This window comes from Ciona robusta, chromosome 1 (assembly GCF_009617815.1).
Source record: "Ciona robusta chromosome 1, ASM961781v2".
Lineage (NCBI taxonomy): Eukaryota > Metazoa > Chordata > Ascidiacea > Phlebobranchia > Cionidae > Ciona > Ciona robusta.
The window spans coordinates 9,466,020-9,493,669 of record NC_143235.1 but is presented as its reverse complement, the minus strand read 5'-3'; the positions used below and the strand labels follow the sequence as shown (position 1 = coordinate 9,493,669).

At 34.7% G+C, this 27,650-nt stretch overlaps 5 protein-coding genes across 13 annotated transcripts; 2 read left to right on the top strand and 3 right to left on the bottom strand.

Moving 5' to 3' along the window:
* Positions 1-1,361, bottom strand: LOC149742883 (uncharacterized). Its single transcript, XM_089871678.1, has 5 exons — positions 1,106-1,361; positions 723-833; positions 639-662; positions 375-582; positions 1-161 (listed from the first exon to the last, which is right to left on the bottom strand). The coding sequence occupies exons 1-5, from the start codon at positions 1,322-1,324 to the stop codon at positions 1-3; spliced, it is 723 nt and encodes a 240-aa protein (XP_089727804.1). The 5' UTR covers positions 1,325-1,361.
* Positions 1,362-1,382: 21 nt separating this feature from the next.
* LOC149742882 (uncharacterized) lies at positions 1,383-3,294 on the bottom strand. 2 transcript variants are annotated; one of them, XM_089871579.1, is made up of 5 exons: positions 2,742-3,291; positions 2,541-2,686; positions 2,318-2,459; positions 2,061-2,220; positions 1,383-1,916 (listed from the first exon to the last, which is right to left on the bottom strand). In XM_089871579.1, exons 1-5 carry the CDS (start codon positions 2,972-2,974, stop codon positions 1,710-1,712), a joined length of 888 nt encoding a protein of 295 aa, XP_089727705.1. In that variant the 5' UTR covers positions 2,975-3,291; the 3' UTR covers positions 1,383-1,709. The 2 variants fall into 2 exon arrangements, with proteins under 2 accessions (XP_089727705.1, XP_089727698.1); XM_089871572.1 differs by having other exon boundaries at positions 2,318-2,686; positions 2,742-3,294.
* Positions 3,295-3,369: 75 nt separating this feature from the next.
* On the top strand, positions 3,370-12,473 carry LOC149742881 (sorting nexin-33-like). Of its 6 annotated transcripts, XM_089871449.1 has the most exons (21): positions 3,370-3,567; positions 3,651-3,737; positions 4,026-4,100; positions 4,213-4,260; positions 4,476-4,544; positions 4,842-4,907; positions 5,084-5,125; positions 5,222-5,254; positions 5,923-6,024; positions 6,566-6,687; positions 7,103-7,193; positions 7,608-7,733; positions 7,964-8,081; positions 8,474-8,607; positions 8,928-9,031; positions 9,281-9,384; positions 9,538-9,615; positions 9,973-10,139; positions 10,583-10,697; positions 11,077-11,168; positions 11,512-12,473. In XM_089871449.1, exons 1-21 carry the CDS (start codon positions 3,559-3,561, stop codon positions 11,560-11,562), a joined length of 1,833 nt encoding a protein of 610 aa, XP_089727575.1. In that variant the 5' UTR covers positions 3,370-3,558; the 3' UTR covers positions 11,563-12,473. The 6 variants fall into 6 exon arrangements, with proteins under 6 accessions (XP_089727575.1, XP_089727592.1, XP_089727583.1 ...); XM_089871466.1 differs by lacking the exon at positions 4,213-4,260; XM_089871457.1 differs by lacking the exon at positions 5,222-5,254.
* Positions 12,474-13,058: 585 nt separating this feature from the next.
* Positions 13,059-24,381, top strand: LOC149742880 (glutamate receptor ionotropic, kainate 2-like). Of its 3 annotated transcripts, XM_089871389.1 has the most exons (22): positions 13,059-13,180; positions 15,869-16,132; positions 16,252-16,397; positions 16,517-16,694; positions 16,836-17,023; positions 17,263-17,316; positions 17,513-17,659; positions 17,955-18,011; positions 18,065-18,223; positions 18,608-18,712; positions 19,088-19,246; positions 19,627-19,701; positions 20,097-20,213; positions 20,521-20,744; positions 20,868-21,020; positions 21,703-21,886; positions 22,173-22,275; positions 22,581-22,697; positions 22,862-22,974; positions 23,141-23,287; positions 23,431-23,631; positions 23,807-24,381. In XM_089871389.1, the coding sequence occupies exons 1-22, from the start codon at positions 13,102-13,104 to the stop codon at positions 24,323-24,325; spliced, it is 3,489 nt and encodes a 1,162-aa protein (XP_089727515.1). In that variant the 5' UTR covers positions 13,059-13,101; the 3' UTR covers positions 24,326-24,381. The 3 variants fall into 3 exon arrangements, with proteins under 3 accessions (XP_089727515.1, XP_089727505.1, XP_089727523.1); XM_089871379.1 differs by lacking the exon at positions 13,059-13,180 and having other exon boundaries at positions 15,739-16,132; XM_089871397.1 differs by lacking the exon at positions 13,059-13,180 and having other exon boundaries at positions 15,872-16,132; positions 16,517-16,643.
* Positions 24,331-26,319, bottom strand: LOC149742879 (dual specificity protein phosphatase 14-like). Its single transcript, XM_089871699.1, has 3 exons — positions 26,075-26,319; positions 25,071-25,243; positions 24,331-24,762 (listed from the first exon to the last, which is right to left on the bottom strand). Exons 1-3 carry the CDS (start codon positions 26,225-26,227, stop codon positions 24,549-24,551), a joined length of 540 nt encoding a protein of 179 aa, XP_089727825.1. The 5' UTR covers positions 26,228-26,319; the 3' UTR covers positions 24,331-24,548.
* Positions 26,320-27,650: the final 1,331 nt, after the last annotated feature.

Here is a 27,650-nt window from a genome sequence, read left to right as displayed (position 1 = left end):
TTATTTGCTGTCCTGAGGCTTTTGTCGGTGTAGAATCATTGCGCTTAATTTTTGTGGTGGAGCTTGCTGTCCTGTGAGCTGCTGAACTAGAATGCTTGGAAGGTAAAGGGTCACAGACTCTTCTAGGCTTTTAAGAGTAAACGGTTTCTCATTCGAGGGCACTGTTAGTAAAGGTTTAGGTAACGTCGTTTGGTACCTGATACTATCTATGCTGTAGGCTACACATTCAAGTTTGAATTTGATTAACATTTTAAGGGACCAGTAATAATATAGCCTACAGTAGGGTGGGGGAAGATGGGACACCTTTTAACTCCATTTTCTCGTCCCGTTTAGTAGTAAACAAAGAGTATTTAAAGTTGTTATATAATTCTTACGCCTGACTAGTGACATTGATTTGGAGTTTCTTGTTTTTGACTCGTATTCGAGTTCTAGCTTTCCCAGTAACGTGAAAACCCACGCCCTTTCATAAACGTCGAAGTTTGAAACGCCAACCAAAATTTCTCCAGCGCTGTGGGTCGCAAACCTTCCTTGTAAGATTAGCTCGTTCACTTTAGCTGGATGCATGGCGGCTACGGCTGGAATCTTAGGGAAGGTATTCAGTTCTATAGTTGATCGTTTAAGTACATACATCCACCTACCTGGCGCATTTGTACAAGAAGAACCTGCAAATAAAATGATGAAACTTTTAGTGATCATTCAAAAATAACGATCGCGTAACTTACCTCATGCTGAAGGAAACGAAGATATTTATCTGGAATTTTTGCTTTTCTTTTTAGCATGTTATTCCACTTTCTTCTATAGCTAGCGATCTTATTTTGCGTTTCATCCGAATGCTGACAATATATGTTATAGAATGGGGGAAGATAGGATACATTTTATTGCAGTTTTTCTTCCCATTTGGTTGTAAACACAGAACATTCAAAAAATTATAAACCCGTATTCACACGACTCCCATAGACCGTTGTTAATTGTTCAAAATACGATCAGGATATTTAGATGTTATGTCCCGAAGATGTCCCATCTTTCCCCACTGTACCCTGCTATACATCTTTGATATAAATCTACCCACTTTCTCATTGTGTATTTAGTTTCTACTAATAATTACCTGATGTTTTATAAAAAGGCCAGCCGGAAGTGGTAGCACAAAAGAAGGCTCGTTTGCAACCAGTGTGAATGTGTATTTCCCCTCATTATACACAACTTCTTCTCCGATAACAAAAGAGAATTTCTTTGCGCGTAACAAAACTAGTTTCTGGCTCATTTTGTCTAGCAGACTCAAACTGTAATTTATGTTAAAAGCTGTGAAAAAACTAAATATAGACATAAATTAGGAAAGGGTAAGATCGGTAAAGAAGATCATCATCATGTTTTAAGATCATGTTTTCAATCTATTTTCTCGTTCCATTGAAACCAAAGAATATTTACAGAATTATACATCCGTATGGTCGTGCGACCTAATAATAACTTTGTCAAATGCTCAAAACTCGATCAGGATATAATAGATTCAGGTGCTAACAGTACCCCTTCTTACCCCACAGTACTATAATACATTTAAGCAAACTAATGTATAGTATGGTGGGGAAGATGGGACACATTTTCATTTTATGTTCTCGGCTCATTCAAAAGTAAACAAAGAACTTTCAATTAATTATAAAACCATATCCTCGCGACTTCCAATTACCATTGTTAATTCATTGTTTAAAACACGATTAAGATATTAAGATATTATGTAACAAAAGTGTCCCCTCTTCCCCCATAGTAATATACCTTCCCTTGCAAAGAATATACATGGTCGTTCCTGCTTCTCCTTGACGCACAAGCTCTGCTCCTGGTGGAAGCCACCAGAGTTGGCCCCAATGCAAATTAGAAATTAAATGTCGAATTTCATTTTTCGTCCAAAGTTGAAATAATGATGTCTAAATAAAGCGATGTCGAACGTTACTTTTACACATGTTTTCAGTTATACGCACAGCGTAAGTTTTACGACAGTTTTTAGAAGACACGAAAGTGAAAAAACGCGAGAATAAAGTATTAAAAATATTAATAAACTAAGGAAATACCGAAAGCAAGCACGAGCTAAGTTGATCATCAAAGTCCGTTTTTCCGCCCTCCGTTGAAGCATCAACCCAAAACCTTTGAACTTCTTGACTCCATGTGACTTGAGACAAATCCTCACTGAGTTTACGAAATGGTGCAGCTTGTAGTTCAGCAACGTAGGTACTGCGTAAGTATTCATATACTTTAAGTACAATAAAGAGTCACAGGGTATTTAGTCTACCACTAGCTCGGCGAACCTATAAAACGTACGTATATATACCTATCTCCTGCTTGGACTGTGTCCAACGCTGCTTCACCAGACAGAGCCGAACGAAGTCCAAAAACGTCTCCATTACGCAGCGTCACAGACGGGACGTCATGTTCTGACAAGTCACTGACGTGATGTACTTCACACTGCCCATCTTCGAAACATAAATAGTATATGATAGGTGAAGGTTGCCAGTAGCCTATATATGACAAAGGTAGAGTGGGGGTATTTTTACCGATAATGACATATATACAAGAGCTTGAATCCCCTTCACGCACGATGGGGGTGTTTTTCTTCACGTAAATAAGCTTTATATTAGCATCTGAAATAGCATTGTCAATGGTGATTCCTTGTCGACAGATAATGTATCTTAACAGCGACCTGTAACGCAAGATGAATTAGTTTATTTGCAATTTTAGATTTGCGTCTCTTATACTTTTTAATAAAATTGATTGTCGTTTTTCCCGCAACGTGACCTTCTGTACTTAAGCTTCTTTCACTGTTTATTTTTCGACTTTCTGAAGCAGATTTCGAGTTATTGTTTGCAGATTGACATAAGCAGCATAATGGAGATCCCACGTATTTACCTTTTGCTTTACGTCTATTTTTACCACTTGCAGTTTGTTCAAAACTCGCAACAGAAACTGTTTTTGACGCACCAGAGCCCATTCTACTACTTTACGTTGCCATGGTCACTTCCCTTGATCAAAATAAAAGGTGTTTTCGTGCCACGAAATTCTAATTACGTCATTTTCCTGCATCAGTAAGTTACAATGCTCGCCTGTATCAGGCCATTTATGCATAAGTTACTAACGTTTCAGGGGAACATTTGTTTTAATTGTTCTGGTTATGCCAATGATATATTACAAATATTTACGGTTATATCATTCTCGGCACAGTATTTCCGGTGGCAGTTACCCAACACTTGGTTAAGTAACCACAATTAAAATGCATGGCAGAAAGCTAACACAAAGGCCGTCCAACAGGCCAAACCTGGGAAAGGAAAAAGGGCTGTCCTGGTTTGAGGCGCGACAGTCAATCGCGTTACAGGGCACGAACTGTAAGCGCTGAGTGTAAACAATCGGTCTTGCGTGACGGAATATGACTTTATTTAGATGACTTTTAAACAGATTTTGCATGGTGTTAGCTCTTCTCTTTCTGCTTAAAATTTGGAGTTACAAAGATTTTACAAAGGTGAAAGAAACCAATACCATCAAGTGCTAACACAGACCAACAGAACTTTTGTCTTTGACATGGACGTTGTAAGTACAATTTGTCAATTATTTTTAACAACAATATTGTAACTATTGTAGTGTATTAAACACCTAACAATTTTTAATTCCAGGTAGTTACTTTGTATGAGTTCGAGGGAGATGTGAATAATGGAGAACTATGTTTTGGACCAGGAGAACGAATTACTGTCACAAATAAGGTACCACAGCTTTCTAATAACCATTGTGCATACAATCTTAATTTTTCACCGTTTTCTATGCATAAGCAGCAGTAAAAAAATGTCATTTTGCCTATTTTCAATGTATGAATACAATATTGTTCTTGTGCTGTTATTTTCACACTTTCTCAATACATCAATTCAATAAAGCTATATTGTAATGTATACAATCACTGAATCTGTGTGTGTATAAAGAAAATCTACTGCATTGCATATATAAACCACAGCCCTTTAAACATTCTTTATGTGTGATTTAACTGTCATTGATAGGATGTGGGTGAAGGGTGGTGGGAAGGCCGCAAAGATGACGGGACTTCAGGATTGTTTCCAGAGACTTATGTCGAGGTATACATTGTACAGCTTTTTTTTAAATCTGTAATCACAACATAAATTATGTATATACATTTAAAAAACAAGTTTTCAATTTGTATGACATTTTATGCAATTCAAATTTTAGCCGGCCAACAGCAATGAAGCTACAAATAGTTACTATCCCCCTGAACAAGTAAGTAAGATCACATAGCTACATTCTACATTACACCTTATGATTGATAGCCCATCTTCCTAAATCCTAATACTGAATTAATGGTAGATAAATTGACATAATTTGAGCAGGTACTTAACACAGAGTACTACAGTACTTTCATGCCTACAATGCAGTCGTGCGTCATACCACTACTTAAATACCCTATTTCCTATTTATCATCGCTAACATTTTAGGCACCACATTCTGACCCCACTTTAGACCCATCCGATCCATTTGGGTTACCACCACCTGCTCCATCTGAGGTAAAACACTAAGATTTTGTTTTGTATCAAATGTATTTATGCTTGTGTATTTATAAGTGTCACTATTTAATTTGTGTTCCTTAAAACAAATCTGCCATAAATTATGTAATTGGACGAAACTTGAGATGGTTTAATATTGGTTTATATATTTTGTAATTAAAATTATTATTAACATTTTTATCTACCTGTGTTGTATTTGTTTACCTTGATTGCTACTTTTTACATTGTTTTTTTTTCTGTTTTCCTGTTTTAAACCTTTCTTTTATGTTTTTATTATTCTGGTTGTATTCTGTAAAGCTTTCTGACATGGATGATTTTTTTGGTCTTGGATTTGCGCCACAGCCTTCCAGCGGTGGCAACAAGGTAAAAGAAGTTTTGCAGCTTTTTCATTTTGCTGAATTCATCATTCTACCAATTAGTTTCAAATTTGAAATAAGAATTAAAAAATGTTGTGCATAAAAATTATTGTTGTAATTTTACTCTTATACAATCAGATTTGTGTTTGATTCACTTCTAATTTGTCGTTTTGTATTTGGAAGCTTTCTGATGATGTTACAAGCCCCTTTACTGCAGATGAAGAGGTATTGAGCATGCTTGCACAGTGTTGCATTTTAATAATTGATATTCGGTAACCTGGGCTTGTGTTGGATTAATTTTATCTTGTATCTTCCTTTAAGGACATATTGGGCCTTGGTGATCCTATAGTAAAGGTAACAGAGGTGTTGGTGTAATTGTATTTTTCATCTCATGTAGTATTGTGGTGGTTCATTGGTGTTTTCAGTCTTTCCAAGTGCATTTCTTTGTTTTTATGAGGATGTTGTAAACATTAGCATGGCTGGCTTGTGGTGAATGCCAGGTGCTGTACTGGCTTAGTGTTTCCTAATGTGGGTGTGCTTAAAGCTTTTGTCATAGGTCCGCATTATCAACCGCTTGAGCAGAAAAATCACTGGCAACACTGCTTGGTGTACATGGTAACACTGTTGTTGCTTTGTCAGTACATGTCTTAGAATAAAAGACATATTACATCTTTTTATACAAGAGACCAAATGCATGTTGTTTGTTTATGTCAAACTAATCAATACTTATTCCACTGTTGATAAAACTAGATCACAAGGTCTTCAAGTATTCAAAGAAATAATTAGTTTCCTACATTACTCTCTCTCATCAATAATATTGATCTTTGTCCAGATGGTAGAACAGTCAGCGGACTTCAATTAATGAAACTCTTTGCAAAGGAACTTTAATGACAATCCCAAAGCATTCCATATTGCGAAATGCTCTATAGAGTTTGGTGGTTTATTTTGTTTTAGTCCCTCCTGTTGATACTATGTTAACATTCCTAATTCCTGTTTGTTATTCGTTATACCGATTTGCATAGAGCTGGGAAGAGCCACAAGTTGCGGTAGAAGCTTCTGCTCCAGTCGAACAAAGCACAAACAATGATTGGGCCGATGATTGGACCAACCAAGCACCACAGCAAGTAAGATTGACATTTCCTAGAAGGATATCAATTTATTCCAGTCAATACCCATTAACGCAGCATTCTCTATACATTTAATGTACCTTCTTTTACCATCGCACAAAACACCTTTTTAACCATTATACAAAACACACAATATAAATTCTCTCAAGAAAGAAATGGACTGTAATATACTGGTGCTAAGCAGTTTACAATTTAATTAAAGTTTATAGCTGCACTCCTTTACCTTATATTTATATTTAATGGTTTTTTTTCTTGTATATTAGAAATATGGTAAGCCGATAGACAGGTTTTAGGAGTTTTTGGAAGTTTTTTTGATTAAAACATGGTAGAAAATGTTTCTTGCTTAAATATTCCAACTTTTACAAATGATTGTAGGATTTATTGTCTTTATTAAATGACTTTGTCGAAAGTGTTGCTTGCTATATAAGTATTTGGATAGCCAATATGTATCTTATTTACCACAGAATACTACATGATGCTTTCCACTGTCCTGATTAATTCATAAATTTGCTCTTAATATACCTGTATGTTTTTACAGCAGCAACAAAATGTGTCACCCACCCACTCACAGAGGTCGCAGGGATCTATTGTTAATTCAGCGGGGTTAAGCTCCCCTGTTAAAAGAACTGACAGGAAAACAACTGTCAAGCTTGGAAATTTGTAAGTAACTAAAGTTTTTATTATTCAAAACAAAACTTAACAATGAAACCACGAATGCAGGTTTTTAGTTTTTATTGTAATTGTATGGGACCATGCGATATATTTAAATATGCCAATTCTGGCCTAAATCTCAGAGCCTATGTCAGGTTTTACCACACAGCAGATTCCATCTATTCTTGAATAATATACTTGGGCTATTCTGTTTAATCTGTTTATTAAATAGAAAGGAGACATACATTGTCATTACTGCATTGGAAATCATAGAAAACATATGTTTTTTTTTCTTTTAAAACAAAATGCAACTTTAGAAGTACACATGCTGGTATTAATAAACTAAAACACATCATTAACTTCCCTGTAGTAATATTACACCTATGCTTGATGCTTGTTTATTATTCTTTGTATGACTTCACAGCATATCCTCCCTTACAAAGACAGCGGTTGAGTCATTTGTTTTGGGCGAAACCAACCTGGAAGTTCCTGCATCTTCGATGGTACAAGTTATTGTAAGTAATGTTTTAACACCTTTCATGTTATCTTTACTTTTTTCACTTACTCAATATCTCTTGTATGCATCTGAGTGTCTGTTACCTCTTACCAATAAAAAGCTATGCTTTCATATAGGTTACAATTAGAATTTTGAACATTTTACATTGTCAGCAGTGCCGTGGTTCATTTTGTTTAATTAGTTACAATTTGCAGAGATTTCGCAGTCTGCTGTTTCTAACTGCTAAACCTTGGTATACAGTACATACGTTCATCTATATAGATGCCTGTGTGTAATCTAATTCAAACAGCAAAGGGACTAAATAAACATTTTCCCAAAATGATCAATTTGTATAGACCCAAATTATAAACTGTGAATAAATATAAATTATCAATTTGTCACACAACATATATAATATTCCAATGTGTTCTAGTCTGGATTAGATGGACCAATGTGGGAAAATAATCCCCACCCATTCACATGCACAGTCACCAACCCAGTGAAGGAAAGCAAGTTTTCCGGCTTAAAAAGTTTTATAGCTTACACCATAACACCATCAGTAAGTAACTGTTATATTTTGTTGGAATTTGATGTTTAATCTACTGTTAGGCTATTGTGAGAGACATAATGATTTACAAAACTTTATTCGTTTTTTTTTGAAAAAGTAAAAAATAAAATGAAAATATGCCAAAAAAATGAAAACAGATTGCTATATTAACATTAACATAAATAGTAATTTTATCATACTTTTATGTTATAAATTAAATTTGACCTAAATATATTCACCAGCACACAGACGTTGCAGTGCTCCGTCGATTCAAACACTTTGATTGGCTTTATGAGCAACTGGTTAGAAAGTATGGAGTGTCTATATCTGTTCCACAACTGCCAGACAAGCAAATAACAGGTGGGCAGTTTGTTACTTGATTAACGCAATCAAAAATGCAACACAATGTGTATTTTCATGACTTTTAGGAATGGGCACTGCCTCTAGGATTCTTTTTTTCGTTGTCTCTGATTAACAAATGCCATTTGTTTATATATATTTTAATGAAGAGCAATAGTTTGAGTTTTAAAATGTAGATATTTTTGTACTTCTTAAGAAATTGCCACTTTGTTTTCAAATAAAAAAACAGTATTTTAAAAGATACAATCTTTGACCAACTGACAATAAAGAAATCATTTTCTAAAAAATACGTGCCATTATCTATCACAGTTCAAAAAAATGTTAAGCAAAATGGTAAATGGGCAATCATTCTTTAGCTGTTAACTTAAAACTAAACTTATCCACAATTACAGGGAGATATGAAGATGATTTTATTGAAGGAAGAAGGGTCCAGCTGCAAACATGGTTGTGTAGGATCGCACTTCATCCTGTCATATCTTGCTCAGATGTGTTCGGTCACTTTGTAACGTCCAAAGATGATGAAAAAGTGATTTGAATTTTTCTGTTTCTTATACCAACAGTTTTGCTTACTACTCAGGAATGATATTTCATGTTCATTTTTCGAAACTTGGTTAAATAAGTTTAGTTAAGACATGATATCTATCAATGGCAGATTTGGGTCAATTGTCTTGATCATAATGCATATTTGGTTGCCCACGGGGGAAGCGACAGGCTTCAACATCTGGTGAGGCATGTGGGCCAAATCTGGCATATAACATAGTTTCCCTGACATGTCACGCCATATGACTTCCCAGTTATATAATGGACTTGTGCTTTTTATGAATATAAAATAACCTTTGTTCTTAGGCATGGAAGCAAGGCAAACGTAAAGCTGAGAAAGATGAAGCAGTTGGTGGAGGATTCTTCCAAGCCATCAATACTCCCGATCAAAAGATGGATTTCACAATCGCGTGAGTGATGTCATCAGTTATATATAACATTCCTGCCACAGTGGAACCAAAATGCTGTACACTGATGAGTGTTACTTATGTAACACTTTGTCCCTTTGTGCCAACTCATTTTATGATTTCTCATTTTGTGATTTTGTGATGAGATTTTGTGTTTGTAACTCATTTTGTGATTTTGTGATGGGTCATATCACCATGACATAGTGCATAGGGTTTAGAGTATCATCCAATATTAATCTTCTCCATTTACAGAGAACAGACATTGGACACACACAGTAAATTCACCCGTGGTATGGATGAAGCTTGCAAACAACTTATTATAGTTGGGCAAGACCAAGCTAAGAAGTTTCCCCAGGGTATGTCATGCTGTCTGCCTTTAATTAGGTCATTGTGTTGACTGTTTTGTGGCTATATATTACTCATTTTATAAATAGTATCCTAAATTCTTAAAAATGTTCCTAACTAGATATCTAATTACCATTTAAACTGTGTTTTAACATACATGTCAGTGTACAAGAAAGACACCCAAAGACTTGGTCAACTTTTCTCAACACTTGGTGAATGCTTCGAGCTTGACAACAGGCCAGGTTCAGTTTGCCATTCAATATTTTCCTTATCATATATTATTCTATATTATTTTAACAATTTTATTGTTTACATGCAAATTTCTGTTCGATAGTTACATGTAAATATTCAGTATTTTCATTTGCCAGTATTTCTATTTTTAATATTTAGTATATCATTTTAAACCTAACCACTTCAAATAGTTGATTACAGAACCATAGTTTATGCTAGTTTAACATAAACCAGTACAATAGTAGTATAATATATTCATATACAAATCTATAAATATATCCATATACAAAATTCTACCCCTATTTATCTGACAACTAGTATTGGAAAAATAAATAAATTCATGTTATCATGTGTAATGTAATTTTCAGTGTCTGCCCCACTGACCGAGGCACTTAAACATACGGGTCAAGTATATGAAGCTGTTGGTGAATTATATGGTAATCAACCTACGTATGATTGGAATCCATTACTTGAGGGATTGAATGAATATCACGGAGTGTTGGCCACATTTCCTGCCATACTTGGAAACCAAAGGGTTTGTGGCAGCACTAAATTTGTTTTAATGTACATGGGTGAGATCATGCAGCATGACATGCACTGAGACCTGGGACCTGAGATGTGTGGTTGCACTTGCACTGATTGTGTCCCTTTTTCAGTTTTCCAAACTTTTTTGAAAACAAGATTTTCTAACTTTTTATTTGGTATTTTTTTATTTTCCCCAATATTTGATGGATGTTTTTCACACTACTAGCATAGTAGGAATGATACAAACTGACAAATATAGAATCTATGATCTTTCTATTTTCACTAAAAATCAGATGGCTATAGAAACTTTATGTTTTTTTCTTGGTTTAACAAAACAGTCTAATGCCTAATTTCAATGAAATGTCTAATTTAATGTAAAATATTTTGCGGGTATTTCCTGAAAATGTTATAACGCAAAAAAATCATTTACAAACAAATTGCCGTTTCCACCAGAATGCATTGGATAAATTAAAAGAAGTCCGGAGGTTGCAACTTGAGAACAAAGTGACGGTTGATGAGATGGAAGATGTTGCTACGAGGACTGAGAAGATCAGTTACGCTGTAGAAGGTGATGCTTTGAATTATCTCTGATCTCACAATTACTGTTCTTTTAAAGTAGACACAATTTAAATTTACAATATTCTTTTAAAAATTTAAAGGAATTAATTCACTCTTAACAACACTCATTGTCCAAACTAAGTGGTCACTAACTAGTCCAAATTGTCTCACAGTCTCAATATAAGCTTTAACCTGGTATTTGGTATTTTCTGATTAAGTTATACAAAAAAAGATTTGTTTTGTGTCTCGGTATATTACAAATGTAAAGTTTCAGATTTGTGACGTTTTGTTTACCAACTTTTTTATGATGTCAGTATTTGTTGTAAACTTGTAACATTGCCAAATAAAAAAGGTAAAATGTTCATATTTATATTAATACTTGTCCACAGCTGAGGTGAACCACTTCCAGCACTACAGAGTTGGGGATTTTGTCGGATATATGAAGGATTTTGTGCAGCAGCAAATATCATTTCACCAAGAGGTAGACTGTAGCTATCTGAAAATATTTTACACGCAATATCTTGTGCTGACTTACCAAGCAAAGTTAATATGATGGAAACAGTGAAAACTGTGGCGCAGCTACAAAAAATGGGGGTTTACAGGCTGTTTATTCCCCCCAAAAAATATAGATAAGACCTCCCTTTAATTCCTGAAGTTAATCTAACCAAATTGTGTATGCGAATATGTTCTGAATGTAGTGTGAAGCTTAAAAAAAAACTTGTTTAGGCAGAGTTTCGATTCCTAACCCATATGGCTTCATCTCTGAGTATAAAAATACTTGTTGCAACAAATGTTCTAAAAACACTTTATAACTTTTTGTTTAGATTGTCAAAAAGCTTCAAGACACAGCTGTGTTATACGAAGAGTTAATGTAGTAATTCACATGACCTTTACATGGCCTACATGCCTGCCATTGCAAATTAGACTATCCTGCATCACCGCAAAGCAGTCTATGACATCTAACACCGTGTTTTAAACCTTGTTTGATTCTCTACTTTGTAGAACATTCATTATAATGTCATAATGCAGTGCAAAGCTTTTAAATTTTTCTTCCATTAAAGTAACAAACAATTTTTAATTTTTTCATTGAACATTTGATTACAGTGTTACTTAATGTAAAATAGAATCCTTCCTATCACATATTGTAAGTTTGTGATTTCTTCAAATGTTTTGATGCCATTATTCATGAGAATGCAATTTTGCTGTTCAAAACCAAAAAAAACGAACATCTGATTTTTTTGTTTGTTGTTTTTGTCCCGTACTTCATTGAATAACTTTCTAAATGACCTAATGTTATGCATTTGATCACATGCTACGTCTCCCATTTTTGTCAAGTTCCGGTTTGCAGCTTTGTTTTTATATGAGATTTTAACTGTTAACAAAGTGATTGACGTACATTCAATTTGAAATGATGCCTCAGTCGACTATCTTTGCGCAGTCTTCTTTATTTCATTGCATGCTCAACACTGCAGATCTAGTGTCACCACAAACGTAAAGTCCCTGATTCGATTTCAAATACGAATTTCCAGATTACGTCATTTTTATTTCTAGTGACTTTCTTAGTCATCTGATTCTTTCAAAATACTGACCAATCGATTTTAAATACCTTTTTTCTCACCTCTGCAGCCAGTCTTTAAATCTGTAATGAGTGACCGCAGTTTTATAAATGAATGCGAGCTACTAACTCAAAATTATTTTGCTTGCCCACATATAAGCTTATGACGTGCAATATACATATTATATAACGCTTGTTGAACTATCTAATTAAAATATATCGATCTTTGGACACGTCTGTGTTGTTTTTTCCGGCTTTAGTGCTTGGACTGCCAGGTAAAACGTTTTCCAATTTGACAGTTTTGGAATCAAAAAATAATTAGCCAATATCCGCTTTTAGGTTAAAATTAATGGCAAGGAAAACCGCCAGAATTTTGCGATGAATCAATTTTCGACAGTGGGCAGCGGTTAACCTTTGACCGCAGAAGTCCAAGTAGATACCCTGGCATTATCAGTGTCCCGATCAATTAATTGCGACTTTCACTATTCAATGTTCCGCTCATTAAACAGAACAGAAGCGCCGCTTGCACTTGCAGCCACAATCTCCGCTATCGGATTTCGATTAGTGGGATCTCTTGCTTTGCGATCGATCACCCCATGAACTCAAGTTATAATAAAGTAAAAGTATCGAATCGTGGTCCCGCACATTTTGCGTCGGGAAGAGAGGGATAGGTGTGGAAATGAAGTAGCTAACTTTTGGTATATTCTGACGGCGCAATTTATCTTTTATGGTTGCAAAAGTTAAGACAAAAACGCGCACAAATCGGCGTTTTAAATTTTAGATATTAAACGAAAAAAAATTTGATTGCTATACATTATAACCGACAGAAATTACTTATTGCAGTAATTTTAAACCGAAGATGCAGATTATTAATTTTATAGTGTTCGTATATCTGATACCACTGACGCAATTTCCAACCACCGACTGCATCCGAGTAGGTAAGTTGACTTCGTTTATTTTTATTTATTTGTTGTATTTGTTACATAATATTATATAGTAGGGTGGGGGAAGATGGGACACCTTTTCGTTTTATTTTGTCGTTCCGTCTGGTAGTAAACAAAGAACATTTAAAAGAATTAATAAACCGTATCCTCACGACTTCCATAGATCGTTGTTAAAACCCAATATTGGACGGTATATGCTAAAGGTGTCCCATCTTTCTTCACAGTACTAAACAGTAAAGCTTGCCAAGTTTTTAGTTTTTAAGGTATCGTAACTGAACAGTTTCTGTCAATTTTTGACATACTATACCCAATCTAAACAGCAAAATTCATACTATAAACAGACCGTATGAATAGTATGTTTTTGTATGGCTCCATCCCGTTCACGCTGCTTTAACCTTTGTTTTAAACACTTACCAAGATGCGTATATGATTCAAAAATAGAATATCGTATAGGGTGGGGAAAATTGTAACACTTAAGCTCGTACTCTCCCATATTTAAACACATTTAGTATTTAATAAAATTATTCGGCTCTGGCGCGCGTTTTACGGCTGTGAAAATACTACCGAATAATCGTATAATATATAACATTTTTATTTGCTTATTATAAAATGGGAGCCATAAAAATATATCGTCCCACATTATTTAGTGCCCTACTGTATATACCCCATCCAAAAGAACAGTTGTATATCCATTTACTTTTTCCTATTCTCAAATCACGATTTATAAATTGTAATCTCGACATAAAACGTTTGTATTCAAATGTCAAAGCGAGCATCACGTCATGTAAAATAAATAAACTCCGCCGCCGTAGCACAGTGGTTAAGCCTGCATTTATATAGGTCATGGTAGGGCTTGTCGATGTTAAGCATTGTGGGCGTATGTGTCGTATGGGACAAGCAACTAAACGGCAATCGCTGTATTTCATGCTAGTGGTTACTAATGGGCTGTCTAAATTATAAGCCATATATAGAAGAAAAAACAAACTCACAAAGTTAGATATTCGTCATAACTAGTAAGCTGGCGCGAGGTGTATGAAACAAAACACCTGTGTTATATAACGACTGTCGGTTTCCGGCCAATTGAAAAATGCAAGTTACATTCATTAAGTCATTGCATTTAAATTAAGTCATGTTTGTATTTTGTCGAGTATTGGTTACTGACTAAGCAGCATATGGCCTTTGCATTTCCAATCTTGGAACGTTAAAGTATAAGAATCATAGGTGACATATATTCAATATAGCGTGCTGTAATGACGCACGAAACGTCCCGGTCAAACGGTGCCGCTCCTACCCCACCTTCCATCATTATTATCACGAATTATTTCGCACTTTTATGTAACTGCATTTATTAAGGGACCCGTCGTCCAATGACGTTTAGAATTCGCCTGAAAATTATTTGAAATATCGACGCCCAGCGAGTGTTATATCATTCAGTCACGATGTCGGTTTAGCGTCTCTAGAGCTTTCCAGCGTCTGCTTTGCTGCTTTAAACGTAACAAAGCGTGTATAAGCAGATTAAGCGACTCAAAATTTAATTCGCGTTTCTTTGAATTCGAAGCAAAAAATCATTTTAGTCTTTTTTCTTCGATTATGTTTAAAGTGTTTTCTTAATTTTGCTGCCGACGCCCTTTTACGGAGTAAGAGAAAAGCGGTTAATTTTTAATGCGCTTACGGCGACCGCAGAATGATATTTTTAACGCGGTCGACGTTAATAAAAACTGGACGATTTGATTGCAGTCAAAATTTATTAATCTTACTATATCAAGATAATAATAAAACCAAAGACCAAACAACCGAGGAAGAATCGGCAAAAAAATGAATCAATACCTCGCTCGGCTTAATTTGTCCGATTAAGTAGCGGTGCAGTAGGAGAGTTGTACTTTAATCGGACTTGCTTTAATAATTGATCAGCTCAAGCGGGATGGAAGACTGCCAAGGCTGGATCGGTATAGTCACAGTAGTCAACTTTGGAAAAAGGCGACGAGCTGTCGGTCTTTTTCGGGAAATTCGACCGTTCTGATTTATTCATTGTTAGCCAAGCAGATTTCGTTGACCGGCAATCCCCTTTAAATCGATCGTTACCTTGTCCCTTTAATAGTGGTTGTGGAATAGGATTCTCAGACCTTAGCGTGATGTCTAATTCATAATCCTTGCGCCCGACAGCAATTTAAAGAGGAAAAATTCGATTTATTTCGAGGTGTGGCTCAGCATGTTCGATTGTGTTATCTGCGGCTCGTATTGGTTATTCCATTTACACCACATTCAGCAATAGCCTTTAACAAAATATGTTTAAGAATAATAATAACAGCACGCACGTTGCTAATGAATTTTGTAAACTAGTCTATTTATAGATCACTGTTATATTTATAAATTATTGCGGTCAAATATAACACAAGTCTAAAACACCTTTTATCCGTCAGTTTATTTAGTATAGGTTGAGGTAAGATGGGACATGTTTTCATTTCCTCTTTTCTGCCCATTTGGTAGCAAACAAACCATATTTGCCGAATTATATAAACGTAGCCTCGCGCCTCTTGAAGAACGTTGTAGATTAGGAAGTCTGATTTCGCCGTCACCCTTAATATTGCATTATGTCGACGTTTTGCCAAATAGTTAGGTCACTGATAAGCAAATTCCCTATTATACATTATCACATAGCTAATTTCCCGCATACAATTTTAGGAGGAATTTTTCGCAAGAACATCGCAACCGATCCAGTGGATGATCACCAACTTTACGAATTCCAGGAGTTGACCAATCCAGCTTCAGTTTCAACATCATCAGATACTCCCAATGTTCACGACTACCGGGTCCGAATGGCCCTGGAGTTTGCCGTTGCTTCTGTGAATAAAAGAACGGCGGAAATGTCCTTTAATAAGAGCTTTACATACAACATTTTAACCTTTACGGACGGCGTTGGAAAAGCCTATCAAATAGCAAGGCAAGGTAATTTGGCAAGGTTTTAAATTTTTACCATCAGCTCAAACCCGAAATACATATTTGAAAACGCACTATAAGCTATTGCTCGGCTGTTGTGATTAATAAGCTTGATGTAAACTTTCCAGTTTGCGCACAACTTTCTCTTGGGGTTGCCGCCATCTTTACTTCATCTGAATCTGAGTTTCTGCGCTCCGCATGCAATGAGAAGAAAATGCCAAACTTTTACATCGGGAGCGAAAACTTCGAAAATTTTCGAAACAACGTATCCAGGGTAGGGAGACGCCTTTGTTTTAATTGTATTTTTAAAATGTAAATCGTGCTTGTTTTCTTTCCTATCGCTTTCTGCGTTTATCAGTTTTCGTTAGTTTTTTTATCCCGCTTTTTTCCCAGAGTGTAAATACGCAACAATACACTTTCAAAATGGCGCCAGGATCCGAGGTTTGGAGCAGGGCCGCTGCCGATATTGCAATACATTTCCAATGGACCAAAGTCGCCGTGTTGTATTGTCACTCTTCAGGTAGGCCACTTAAATATACATCGTTCCTGATCGCCATGCATTTGCACTCCGGTGAGTAATCACCCGGAACCTTTTTAATACGCTTTAAAAACTTAATCAGCGAAAAGCAAAGTTTTTCTTGTATCTTAATCATTCTTGGTGTTGCGCCACATCGATTTTTTAACCATTTTCTTTTTGTTGGTGTACATAAAGGTGTCGGACGAGTTCAGGCGGTACAAGACTTGCTCGTTCGTGTTCATGGTGTGGACCTGTCTGTATTTGGCGTGAGGGGCGATCTTGGTCACCTCCGAGACACGATACATCATATCAAAGAACGAAGAATACACAAACTGATTATCGACTGCAGCGTTCACGATCTTTTATTGATTGTAATGAAACGGGTACCGTAAGCGTTTCACGTTAATACGCCAATTGATATGCTCGTTCGCACTAGATCATTTGGAATTTCGGGTTGCGAATTCAAATGACAATAACACAAATTTCACTTATGGTTTGTATTACTGGATAATGATCCCGGATAAAATGGCAACACAAATCAGTTGTTTGGATTCTTCTTTTAAAACAACACATTCTTTTAAAACAATACATGGGGGATAATAAAAACAAACTTTCTCCACAGATGATGGAGACTGGAATAATGAACAACGATCATCATCTCGTGTTGCTTGGAATGGTGAGGCAGATACTTTTATATCCAAAAAAATCCAACCTGACGGAACCATTTTCATTGCATTTATTTTACATTTTTGTTCACCCTGGCCTAAACTGCATTTTTGGATTGTTTAAAATGACCGGCTGCTGTTATATATTTTAATTGTTTATAATATCTTCCTATCCTAATGTATATTTAAATAAAACATTTAAAATAGGATTCACATCTAATGTTAAGAAATCACCCATACATGTTTGGAAGATGCAACATTACAACTTTCACAATCGCCAGGCAGGAATCTATGGTAGAACTGGAGAAAGAATGGGAAGATTTTGTGAAAACTCGTCTTGTAAATGATAAACCAGTAAGCTTTTAATTTGTCATCGTAGAATTATTACTCTTACATTACACACTTGTGATTCGCAAGGTTCATGATGGGCATCCCTCTTTAAAGGATCCTGAAAAATCATAGTTTATAGATATTTATGTCTAATATTTTACTCACCACATTGTACAAACATGATCACAGGTCTGCCATTGAAAAAACAACTGACAAAAATTTGGTGTCAAAATATAAACTGATAGGTTAACATGAATAATACAATAAGACTTTGCAACGCTTTGCAATCCACTTCTTCTATTAAAATTTTCCCCACCAGGCATCCATGTTCTCAGACCAACAGATTAGTTCTGGGATACCTTCAACTGAGATGACGGTAAGCATGAAATATTAAACACAACCACAGTTATGTTATACAATACTTTGCAGACAGGTGTTGCTTTGATGTATGATGCGGTGCAACTTTATGCAAGGTCGCTATCAAATATGATTGCAGCAGACAGGTTTAGTTTCTATCATCGAAGTATTCCATGCACCACACAAACTACTTGGATGTCGGGTCCTGCTCTGCTGGAAAACATAAAATCGGTATGATTGTTCAAATTTTGATATATTTAAACTTAGAAACATAGGAATGGGACATCTTTTCGTTCTATTTTCTTTTAATTTGGTAGTAAACAAAGAACATTCAAGGAATTATAAAACTATATCCTCACGACCAAACACAGATGATATTTGTTTAAAACAGGATCAGGATATATGAATATTAGGTGCTAAAGTTGTTCCATCTTACCCCACAGTACTATATATTGAAAATGAAATATATAACCATTTTTAATAGCTAATTTTATTTTCTATTAAGACCCAAAAATAAATAATATGAAAAAGTGCTTTCCTCATCTGCTTTTGTAAAATATCTTTTAAGAAAACATATAAAGCAAACTAATTTTATAGAAAACATACATTTTTTAGACAAAAGTAACGGGACTGACTGGCCCGCTGTTATTTGACAGTGATGGAAGACGTACCAATCTTACATTAGATGTTCTATCGATAACCTATAATGGTCTGGAAAAAGTGAGTTTTATTTTATTTAATTACCCCACGCCAAGCATAAATTTTAAGGGAACCAACGAGTTTTATTTTGAGCGCATAATTCCCCAGGGAAAACCATGCACAGGTCATGGAAGGCATAAGTGGCCACTCCTGTCAAATTTTAATAATAAAAGAGGGAAATTTGGTGAATAATATTAAAATATTAAATTTGCTATGAGTTGAATTGGCAGACAACTAAATTCTGTTAAGCTTTTCAATTTTCTGTGGTCTATTGCTTATTTAATATATTAAGACTAAAAAAACATGAACTGACTTTTTATACATTCTGTTACACCGGTATTTTAAAAAAATAAAAAAAATATACTAATTAATCTTATTTGTAAATATTATTAAAAGATTGGACAATGGAAGTACGCTGCTGATGAAAGAAGTTATTACGGCATACGACCAAATGTGACAAAGAGATTAACCATGTTTGACCACCAACAGACACCAAATAACCCACCCTACAATAACTCACTTAGAAATACAACTTTAATTGTCACAACTATACGGGTTTGTAGTTCTATTCTATATGAGCGTAATGTCGTGTCAATTGCTACTGCGAGCACGCTGGGGGACATGAAATTTGGTCCAAAGTTTGCCTATTTTTCATACCCTGTTCCATTGGTGCCAAGTTCAGTATTTTTTGTGTGCATATTTACATGGTGCCATATAACACATTTGAAACAAATTAAAACCAAATTGGCAAAAAGTACGTTTTATTAAAATTAAAAGAAAGAAGCAATGTGTTAAAAACTAACGTCTTTTAGAATTTAAAACTTCTTTAAAAATTCATTTTAATCCAGACAAGTCGGACTTATAAATTAGATTATTGATATTATCCTCAGTTTAATCCAAGGCGAGTGCCTTTAAACTACTTCCTATGTTTTTAGGAGCACCCCTATGTTTTTAAAGAATCTAACAACAAGGATAGTCCGTACCAAGGCTACTGTATTGATCTGTTAAATGTAAGTGCTGAAACGTGTAATCAAATTCATGACTCCTGATTATGCATGCTCTGGCACTTAAGTCAACCCAATTGAACTTACATTAAGATGATATGTTTGGTCCAGCGGCGAACAAATTCAATTTTTCTAAAACAGAATACACAATCAATTTGTATAGTCATATACAATGATGTAATGATTTATGGTATATCACCACTTACATATCATTTTAATAAATTTTGCTCTTTCAAATTATTTTTTTGAAAGACCAATTTTATTATTTTTAGTGTGGGAACCTAAAATATTGAACTCAAAATGAAAATATGTTTATTACTATAAATTAAAAATATTACTTATATTTATTACTTACAATTTAAAAGTTTAAAAGTAGATAAATTACCAAGCATTTGTTTCAGCTGTTATCTGAAGATCTGAAATTTTCATACAAGCTTGTTGAAGTGGCTGATAATAATTATGGAAACGAATTGGAGGATGGAACATGGGATGGAATGATAGGGGAAGTCATGCATGGGGTAACTTATTATTAGCATTGTCAGATATAGAGATTTATTTAAAAACTTGATATTCCATCAAATTTTGTACAACATACATAACATAACTATTGTCTCTTTGGTGACAGCATTTCATCGCAAATAAAATACATAAATGAGAAGTAACAATAAAATAACTGTTTTTATGACAGACTTAAAGATGAATAAATTACATATAAAAAAAAACAAACCAGTAAACATATTACATATTTTAGACATGGACATTTTTGTCTTGAACAATAAACTGCTTACTTTGTTTAAGTTTAACTATTTTATTGTTTTGTTTTAGCATGCGGATATGGCAGTTGCTCCATTAACCATCAACTATGTAAGAGAGAAAGTGGTTCGTTTTACAAAGCCATACATGAGCCTTGGAGTGAGCATTCTGTTTAGAAAACCAATACCAGGGAATCCAAGTGTTTTTGGATTCCTCAACCCACTATCTCTGTTTATATGGGTTCTAATAATCATCGCATACCTACTTGTAGCATTTGTAATGTTCTTCATAGCAAGGTAAATGTTTTGCTCAATTAGTGACTTTAATCAGCCCAGACTTTTACTATAGTTTGCTGTTAACTACTTAAGTCAAATTTTCAAATTAAATAAAACAATAAAATTGTATCCATTTTATTAAAGGTTAAGTCCTTGTGAATGGCACACTGCATATTCCTGCCAAGCCAAGTCAAACACGCTGGTGAATAGTTTCAGCTTCCTCAACAGTATGTGGTTTGGGTTTGGAGCGTTGATGCAGCAAGGGACTGAAGTTAGTCCGAGATCCATATCTACAAGGTAGGATATGAAATGTTTGATTAGGTAACTAAGTAGGTAAATAAATAAATGAATGAACCTTAGTTAGAAAACTGTAGGTCAACAACACAAGGGTTAGTTTCTTCTTATTTTCAATCTCAATTTGATATAGTGTTGCAATTGGTTTAACAAGATTTGCCTTTAACCTTTAAGCCCTTCTTAAATATTGATATATCATCAATGTGCAGGGATTTGCCACTTGCAAAATCAATGAGGACACTGATATGGAATAAAAGCCTGGAAAAAAATAAAATATTGTAGTATTAGAAAAGATGGTTATAGCTTTTTCTTATATTCCTTTTGGAAAAAATGTGACAAGTTTTCTGGATTACTTTTACTGAAAGCAATTTCAAAGGAGTAGAATGCAAATACATTTAATTCACTTATGAATAAAACTTATTTATCCTTCCATAGCACAGCAATGATAGTCGTTATAACATGGCTGCTCTATTTGAAATACTATTTAAGGTATTTTTTATATATATTTGTGACGATTCATACAATTCATTAGTTACCACTGGGTGACATCATCTGGTTTATTGTATTGTTCGGTATCCAAAAGCATTAAATAAATTATTTCTCCACAGTATATATTCCTAAACGAAAGCTTATGAAATTTCAGAAATCATTGCACAGATGATAGATTTAAACTTTACAATTCCAGGTTATTAGCTGGAGTATGGTGGTTCTTTACTCTGATCATTATATCATCATACACAGCCAACCTTGCCGCTTTTCTTACTGTTACACGGATGGTTAACGATATTTCATCCGCTGATGATCTCACCTCACAGACGAAGATAAAGTATGGGATGATGAGAGAAGGATCAACGAGGAGCTTTTTTGAGGTAGGTCACCAAATGGCGCAATATCTGTCTTCTCTGTAATATTTTAGTCAAATGCAGTAAATTACTTTCACAATACTTATGATTGAATTTTTGAACAGTTATTTTTCTGATATCATTTAATTTTTATACCCAAAGTTAAAAAATCGAGGGAAACTTTTCTAAAGTATGTATCATCAAATAGGGAAATATTTCTGTATAAATTTAATACCTCATTTTATCCCAATTTCAATTTTCTTGATTGTCACGCTATTTTCTGATATCTGTTTTACTATTCTTTAATTTTCAGAATTCAAAAATCAGGACTTACAAGAAGATGTGGAATTATTTGATTCAAAATGAGGAAAATTTTGTGTTTAACAATGAAGAAGGGATGGCCAGAGTTCTTGCTGGTAAGTCGAGCTACGACTAAAACCCGATTCAAGAGACCTTAGGAGTTATGTTAAACTGTTAACCCATAATTTTTACTAAAAAAATGCTATTTTGCCTAATGGACTGTTTCCATATCAATTTAAGCTTGACTATTCTTTTCTTAACACATAAAGTGTAACCAGTATTTCTATTTCCACTGATTCTAATCTTCAAATCCTTAACTTCCTTTTTTGTCATCTTTGATGGCCCTTAATTATTGAGATTCTATGAAATTATATAAAAGTACTTGATTTGCTATGAATTTCTTTATCTAAATTATACAAAGGCGATTATGCTTATCTAATGGAGTCAACAACGCTGCAATACTTGACTGCTCAAAATTGCAACTTAACACAAATTGGTGGATTGTTGGATACAATCGGATATGGAATTGCAACCATGGGTACGAACAATATTAATCCATTTAACAATCCATATGCTAATACCTTTATGAGGTTGAAAATAAATCAACCAGAAGTATACTGATCTAATAAACTGTGTATTTTTTTACAACATTTTACTTTTTTGGTATATGATGTTTCTGAATAAAAATAAATTACCTTTTAGAATCATCATTAAGAGACAAATTAAGTGTCTCGATTCTTAAGCTACAGGAGAATGGAATGTTGGATGAGTTGAAGTTGAAATGGTGGAACCACAAAGCTGTTAATTGCCCATCGGTAAAAATTCAAATATTAAGACCTGTAACTACTTTGTAGCTACATAATTTAATGTGGCAAGTTCAAATCTGACAATTCAAAGCTATGGCAGCTATAAATAGAGAACATGCAGTACTTTTGCAGGGCAGTAGTCTACTCTAACCACATTCCTATCCCACTTTGTTAGGAAGGCGGAACATCAAATACAGAATCATTGGATGTGACAAATTTGGGCGGTGCCTTCATATTTCTTGCAATTGGAGCAACGGTCGCTATAACAACAGCAATAGCAGAATTTGCAGCACACTCCCTAATGAATGCAAAAATTAAAAAGGTATGAACAGTATTCTTGCTTTTGGTCCATTACACAACCATGATTTTGCATTTGTCTTCAATCTATCTGTTGTGCGTGTAATATTATCAGATGCTTTAACTAGTTTTAAATGTGGGATAAAAGACTCCATTTTTTTCATTTAGACCAAATGGAAAACAGAAGTAGGACTTGGTCTCTCCGCAGTTTGCACATGCAGCAAGAAGATACCAAGATCTTCGTTCTTCCATGATCTAAGTGATGATGAAGATGAGAAGAAACAACCCGACTTGCAATTGAAAGAAATATATTGTTCATGTGTACACTGCTGCAGACTTATGAAAGTAGAACAACATAAGTGTGACCAGGTTGCTATAGAAGAAATACTGTTACTGTTACAAATTGTTATATTCATTTGCTTTAGTGCCTGCATTTCTAAAGAAAACTTGTTTAAAAAAGTTTCACAAAACCTTATTAATATCTTCCAATTGGCAACTTAATGCAGTTAGAAATACAAAATGATTGCGGTTGTAAATTTTTCAGGTGAAATGTCCTCATTTCACATCAAGTGTGCTAAATGGGCCATACACTCATCGCTTCTCAGATATGATTGAAACTGTTCTGAATGATGAAGAAATTACTCCACTCAAAAAAAGTCATTCTGCTACAACCAAGATGAACATTGCATCATTTACTGCCTCACGTGATCTAGAAAGCATGATACACTCTCCATCAACACCAAGTGGTCAGCAGTGCAATCATTTAACTGCTGAGTCCTCGGATTTTCAAAGCAGCTCAATGTCTCTGCCTGGTGCTTCACCTGTGACCACATGTCAGAACATGAAGCAAAATGAAAGCACTGATCATTGCTGTCATATGAGTAACACAGCAGATATATGTGTCTCCGAAAACAAAAGTAGAAGCCCAGAGACATATGAAATAAGAAGGTGGCTTTTTGCGAACCACCGTGGCAGACACAGCTATATGATGGGGAAACCACAACCTCCGGAATCTGCTGGGGCAAGTAACATTTCCATTAACCGCAGAAATGAAGTTGTTTGAAAAAGTTATTGTTTCTGGCCAATTTATTAAGAATAAAGCGCAGTATATTACAAAAACTGTATCTATATTGTTTGTGCAGATCAAAAGCTAAGAAAGCATATAAATGTAAAATAGTGATATTTAAAAAAAAAACACTGTAAAGTGAAGAACTACAGCCCACAGTATAAAGTAAAAGCTCGCAACTTAAAAAGCAATGTAACTTGATTAAAAATTTTAAAGATGCTTAGCGTCGACTTCTCCCAAAAAATGGAACCATATTTCTTGTTTCCGCCACATAGACATCAGGTATAAGGCCAATGGAAGACTGAACCATTTTGACCGAGTTGCGGCCATAAATTTTTTTCTCGTATTCAACCAATTGTTTCCAAAAGCCAGCATTTGGTCGAATGAAAGGCCTGCGACTCTTGACATGTGTGTGAGCATCTCTTAAGGACATTCTCGAATAAAAAAACAACAAAAAAATGTGAAAATAATTAAATCACCTGTTTTATGTATATATAACCACAATTTTCATTTTCAACAATCTTAATATAGGCCTGAAATTGATTAAACTGAATTGCCTTTAGTGAAATTAAATTTTTGTATTTAGTATTTTACATGTGTTTAACTATTCTGATATTAAACACGCAAAAAAAATACTTTTTGACACATAAATATGTTGGACAGTTCAAAAAACTATTGTTCAATTCAAATTTTCCTCAATTTCAATACCTGGGCATGCATGTTTAGGTATTTAACATCTTACCTGTGGTACTTCATTAAGTAAACAATGCATAAAGTAGCAGACCTTGACACACCAGCTACACAATGAACCAGGCATCGGGTACCATTTTGACAGTTCTTGTGCAATAGATCTGCAACTTTATCAAAATAGGGTGACAGTTGAGCGGTAGGCACATCATTTACTGGAACTCTAACCTGAAAATATCAAATGACTAGCAAACAAATACTTATATATATCAATATCTATATCACTATATGTAATAGTTATGTGCGCGAAAAACTGGTTGACTGAGAAAAAGGATTTATCTGATTACTGTTAACTTCATCCCATGGTATAATTTAATTATTCTATGAATTATTTTCTATACCAGTCGTTCTCAACCCCCGTTCTAGATCAGTGCCGTCCGTAGTTGGAACAACGTAAAAATGTATGATAACAAAATGATTGCAATCAATTGTTTAATTCCTGATTAAATTAAAGTTTGAAGTTTCCATCCTGTACTTTTGATTTGCATGTTTTTGTGGAAATTAAATTTTGGGTTGATTTTGATTTTTGAAGGTCCACTGTTCCTTTGAAATTTTACTGGTCTGTGTGCGAAAACTGTTCGGAATCACTGCTCCCAGACTGCAGAGTATGGCAGGTGCACGCGGGATTTTTTTACAGACTTTTGGTGATGCACGCCACAATTTGTCCCACGCACACCAATTAATTAAACAAAGAAAAAAATACGTATTAAGTTAAGTAAGATTTCCTAACGTGGCTTGAAAATGCACATGCTTCGCACGCAGATTTGAAATGATAGCACGCGCACAGGCGAAAAATAACCATCTTGCACGCGCGAGATCTCGTCAGGAACTGCCATACTCTGCAGACTGGCACTGCTCTATACGAATTAACAAAATAATACGGCATTGCATGTTGAATGAAAGTCAATTATTGATCATAGCGTGAGACAATAAGGTATTTGAGACTTGTTACAGTGGGCTATATAATGTAGTGGAAGTGGAACTGCAACACATACTTACAATGTCAATTTTTCCATTCCAAGATTGGTTACCCAAATCAATCGTAGCGTTAACGATAAGCCCGATTCGTTTATTAAGAACTGATTCCTTGTTCTGAAGAGCTGCTACTCCGCAAAGGTATAGTGTTGGAGTGATTTCGTGAATACTATTCATATTAATGTTCACAATACATCATGAAATTATTCAAATTAAATAGGATCATATAACCCTGAAATTATCGCTTTTGAAGGTTAAATTATAATTAAATCGGTTTTCTATGTTTGTTCTATAAGTTTTATATTCGTTACCAACAACAATTTTATGTAAGCAGAACACAGCAACGAACGAAACCCACGGAACTACATTCCGAAGGTCGTTGTTGACATGTTTTTTTTCGGCGATCACAAGGCACAACATTGTATCCTATTCCGCAGCTATTTTCCTATACTAGAAGCATAAATACTGATAGTAGCATAGTTAAATGAAGAAGTATTTTTATACTATGATAGTAGATACTGTTGTACTGTTGGAAGGTCAGAAAACAAGAGTCGTTCATCACCTTTTATATTCCATAAATCCCTTAAAAAACAAAAGAGCAAAGTTTTAATAAGTGAGCACGTATTAATATAATTAGCATAAAATTAATTATTAACCTTTTACTACAACGATCGACCATGCTCGATCAAAGACAAACCAGAGGAAACTGTTGGGGGTGAAGTATAGGTTCATCGTGGCACCTATCTCAACAGTTATTCTTGTTGGGGTTCCTGGTAGAACTCAGCTCAACATTATAAAACAGAAATCACGGATATAATAACGTCCGGCGCCGTGGCGTAGTGGTTAGCGCGCTTGCCTGTAACCATTAGGTAATTGGTTCAAGGCTCGTCGCTGCTACCATTGTGGGCGTATGTGTCCTTGGGCAAGACACTTAACGACAATTGCTTCAACCCAGTGGTCACTAATGGGTTGTACAAATTATCAGCCATACATAAAAAATGAAAAAAATCCCCAAAAAAATAATTACCCACAAAGTAACATACATGGTAACTCGTAAGCTGGCACGGGGTGTTAAACCCGTGTTATAACGACTGTCGTTTTCCGGCCACGCGAGGATAAAGTAAGTTACATTCATTCACATTCATTCAAGATTATTTAAAAATATATATTAGAAATTCAGTCTAGGAAGTTGAAAATAAATTATGATAAGTGGCTTGTGCGAAATATATTATGAAAAATATAAACTTTTTTAATAGATATTACATATTTTCTGTTAATAAAAGTTTAAATGCATCCGTAGGATACAATATTCATCAATGAAAGTCCCAATTCTATATACAACATTACACTGTATGGGTAACACGTTGAAAACTACCTTATAGCAGTGGGCAAGACAAAAAATATTTAAATTTGATTTTTAAAGCATACAACTTTTCGGGGATCTTTACTTAAAATATTAATAAAAACATTTCTTAATAAAAATTAACAAGGATTTTTAACTCCCCTATCTTACCGCCTGTTGCGAATCTTAATAATGACACAGTATGTCAATGGCTAAACAACTTTTTGTGAGGTTTAATGTATTCTTTGAAGTGTTGTC

Excerpts from the sequence above, each read along its gene's own strand:
- LOC149742883 (XM_089871678.1), bottom strand. The coding sequence starts at position 1,324 with ATGTCTATATTTAGTTTTTTCACAGCTTTTAACATAAATTACAGTTTG. Across the intron at positions 583-638 it reads TTCTTGTACAAATGCGCCAG|ATTCCAGCCGTAGCCGCCAT; the intron begins GTAGGTGGATGT and ends ACCTTCCCTAAG. Across the intron at positions 162-374 it reads ATCAATGTCACTAGTCAGGC|TGCCCTCGAATGAGAAACCG; the intron begins GTAAGAATTATA and ends CTTTACTAACAG.
- LOC149742882 (XM_089871572.1), bottom strand. The coding sequence starts at position 2,974 with ATGGGCTCTGGTGCGTCAAAAACAGTTTCTGTTGCGAGTTTTGAACAA. Across the intron at positions 2,687-2,741 it reads ACAATCAATTTTATTAAAAA|GTCGCTGTTAAGATACATTA; the intron begins GTATAAGAGACG and ends CTTGCGTTACAG. Across the intron at positions 1,917-2,060 it reads TTAGCTCGTGCTTGCTTTCG|ACATCATTATTTCAACTTTG; the intron begins GTATTTCCTTAG and ends CGCTTTATTTAG.
- LOC149742881 (XM_089871449.1), top strand. Across the intron at positions 7,194-7,607 it reads CTTCGATGGTACAAGTTATT|TCTGGATTAGATGGACCAAT; the intron begins GTAAGTAATGTT and ends AATGTGTTCTAG. Across the intron at positions 9,385-9,537 it reads AGCTAAGAAGTTTCCCCAGG|TGTACAAGAAAGACACCCAA; the intron begins GTATGTCATGCT and ends CATACATGTCAG.
- LOC149742880 (XM_089871379.1), top strand. The coding sequence starts at position 15,778 with ATGTCGACGTTTTGCCAAATAGTTAGGTCACTGATAAGCAAATTCCCT. Across the intron at positions 17,024-17,262 it reads TATTGATTGTAATGAAACGG|ATGATGGAGACTGGAATAAT; the intron begins GTACCGTAAGCG and ends CTTTCTCCACAG. Across the intron at positions 18,224-18,607 it reads TGCTGGAAAACATAAAATCG|ACAAAAGTAACGGGACTGAC; the intron begins GTATGATTGTTC and ends TACATTTTTTAG.
- LOC149742879 (XM_089871699.1), bottom strand. The coding sequence starts at position 26,227 with ATGAATAGTATTCACGAAATCACTCCAACACTATACCTTTGCGGAGTA. Across the intron at positions 25,244-26,074 it reads GGAATGGAAAAATTGACATT|GTTAGAGTTCCAGTAAATGA; the intron begins GTAAGTATGTGT and ends TGATATTTTCAG. Across the intron at positions 24,763-25,070 it reads TACTTAATGAAGTACCACAG|AATGTCCTTAAGAGATGCTC; the intron begins GTAAGATGTTAA and ends TTTTTATTCGAG.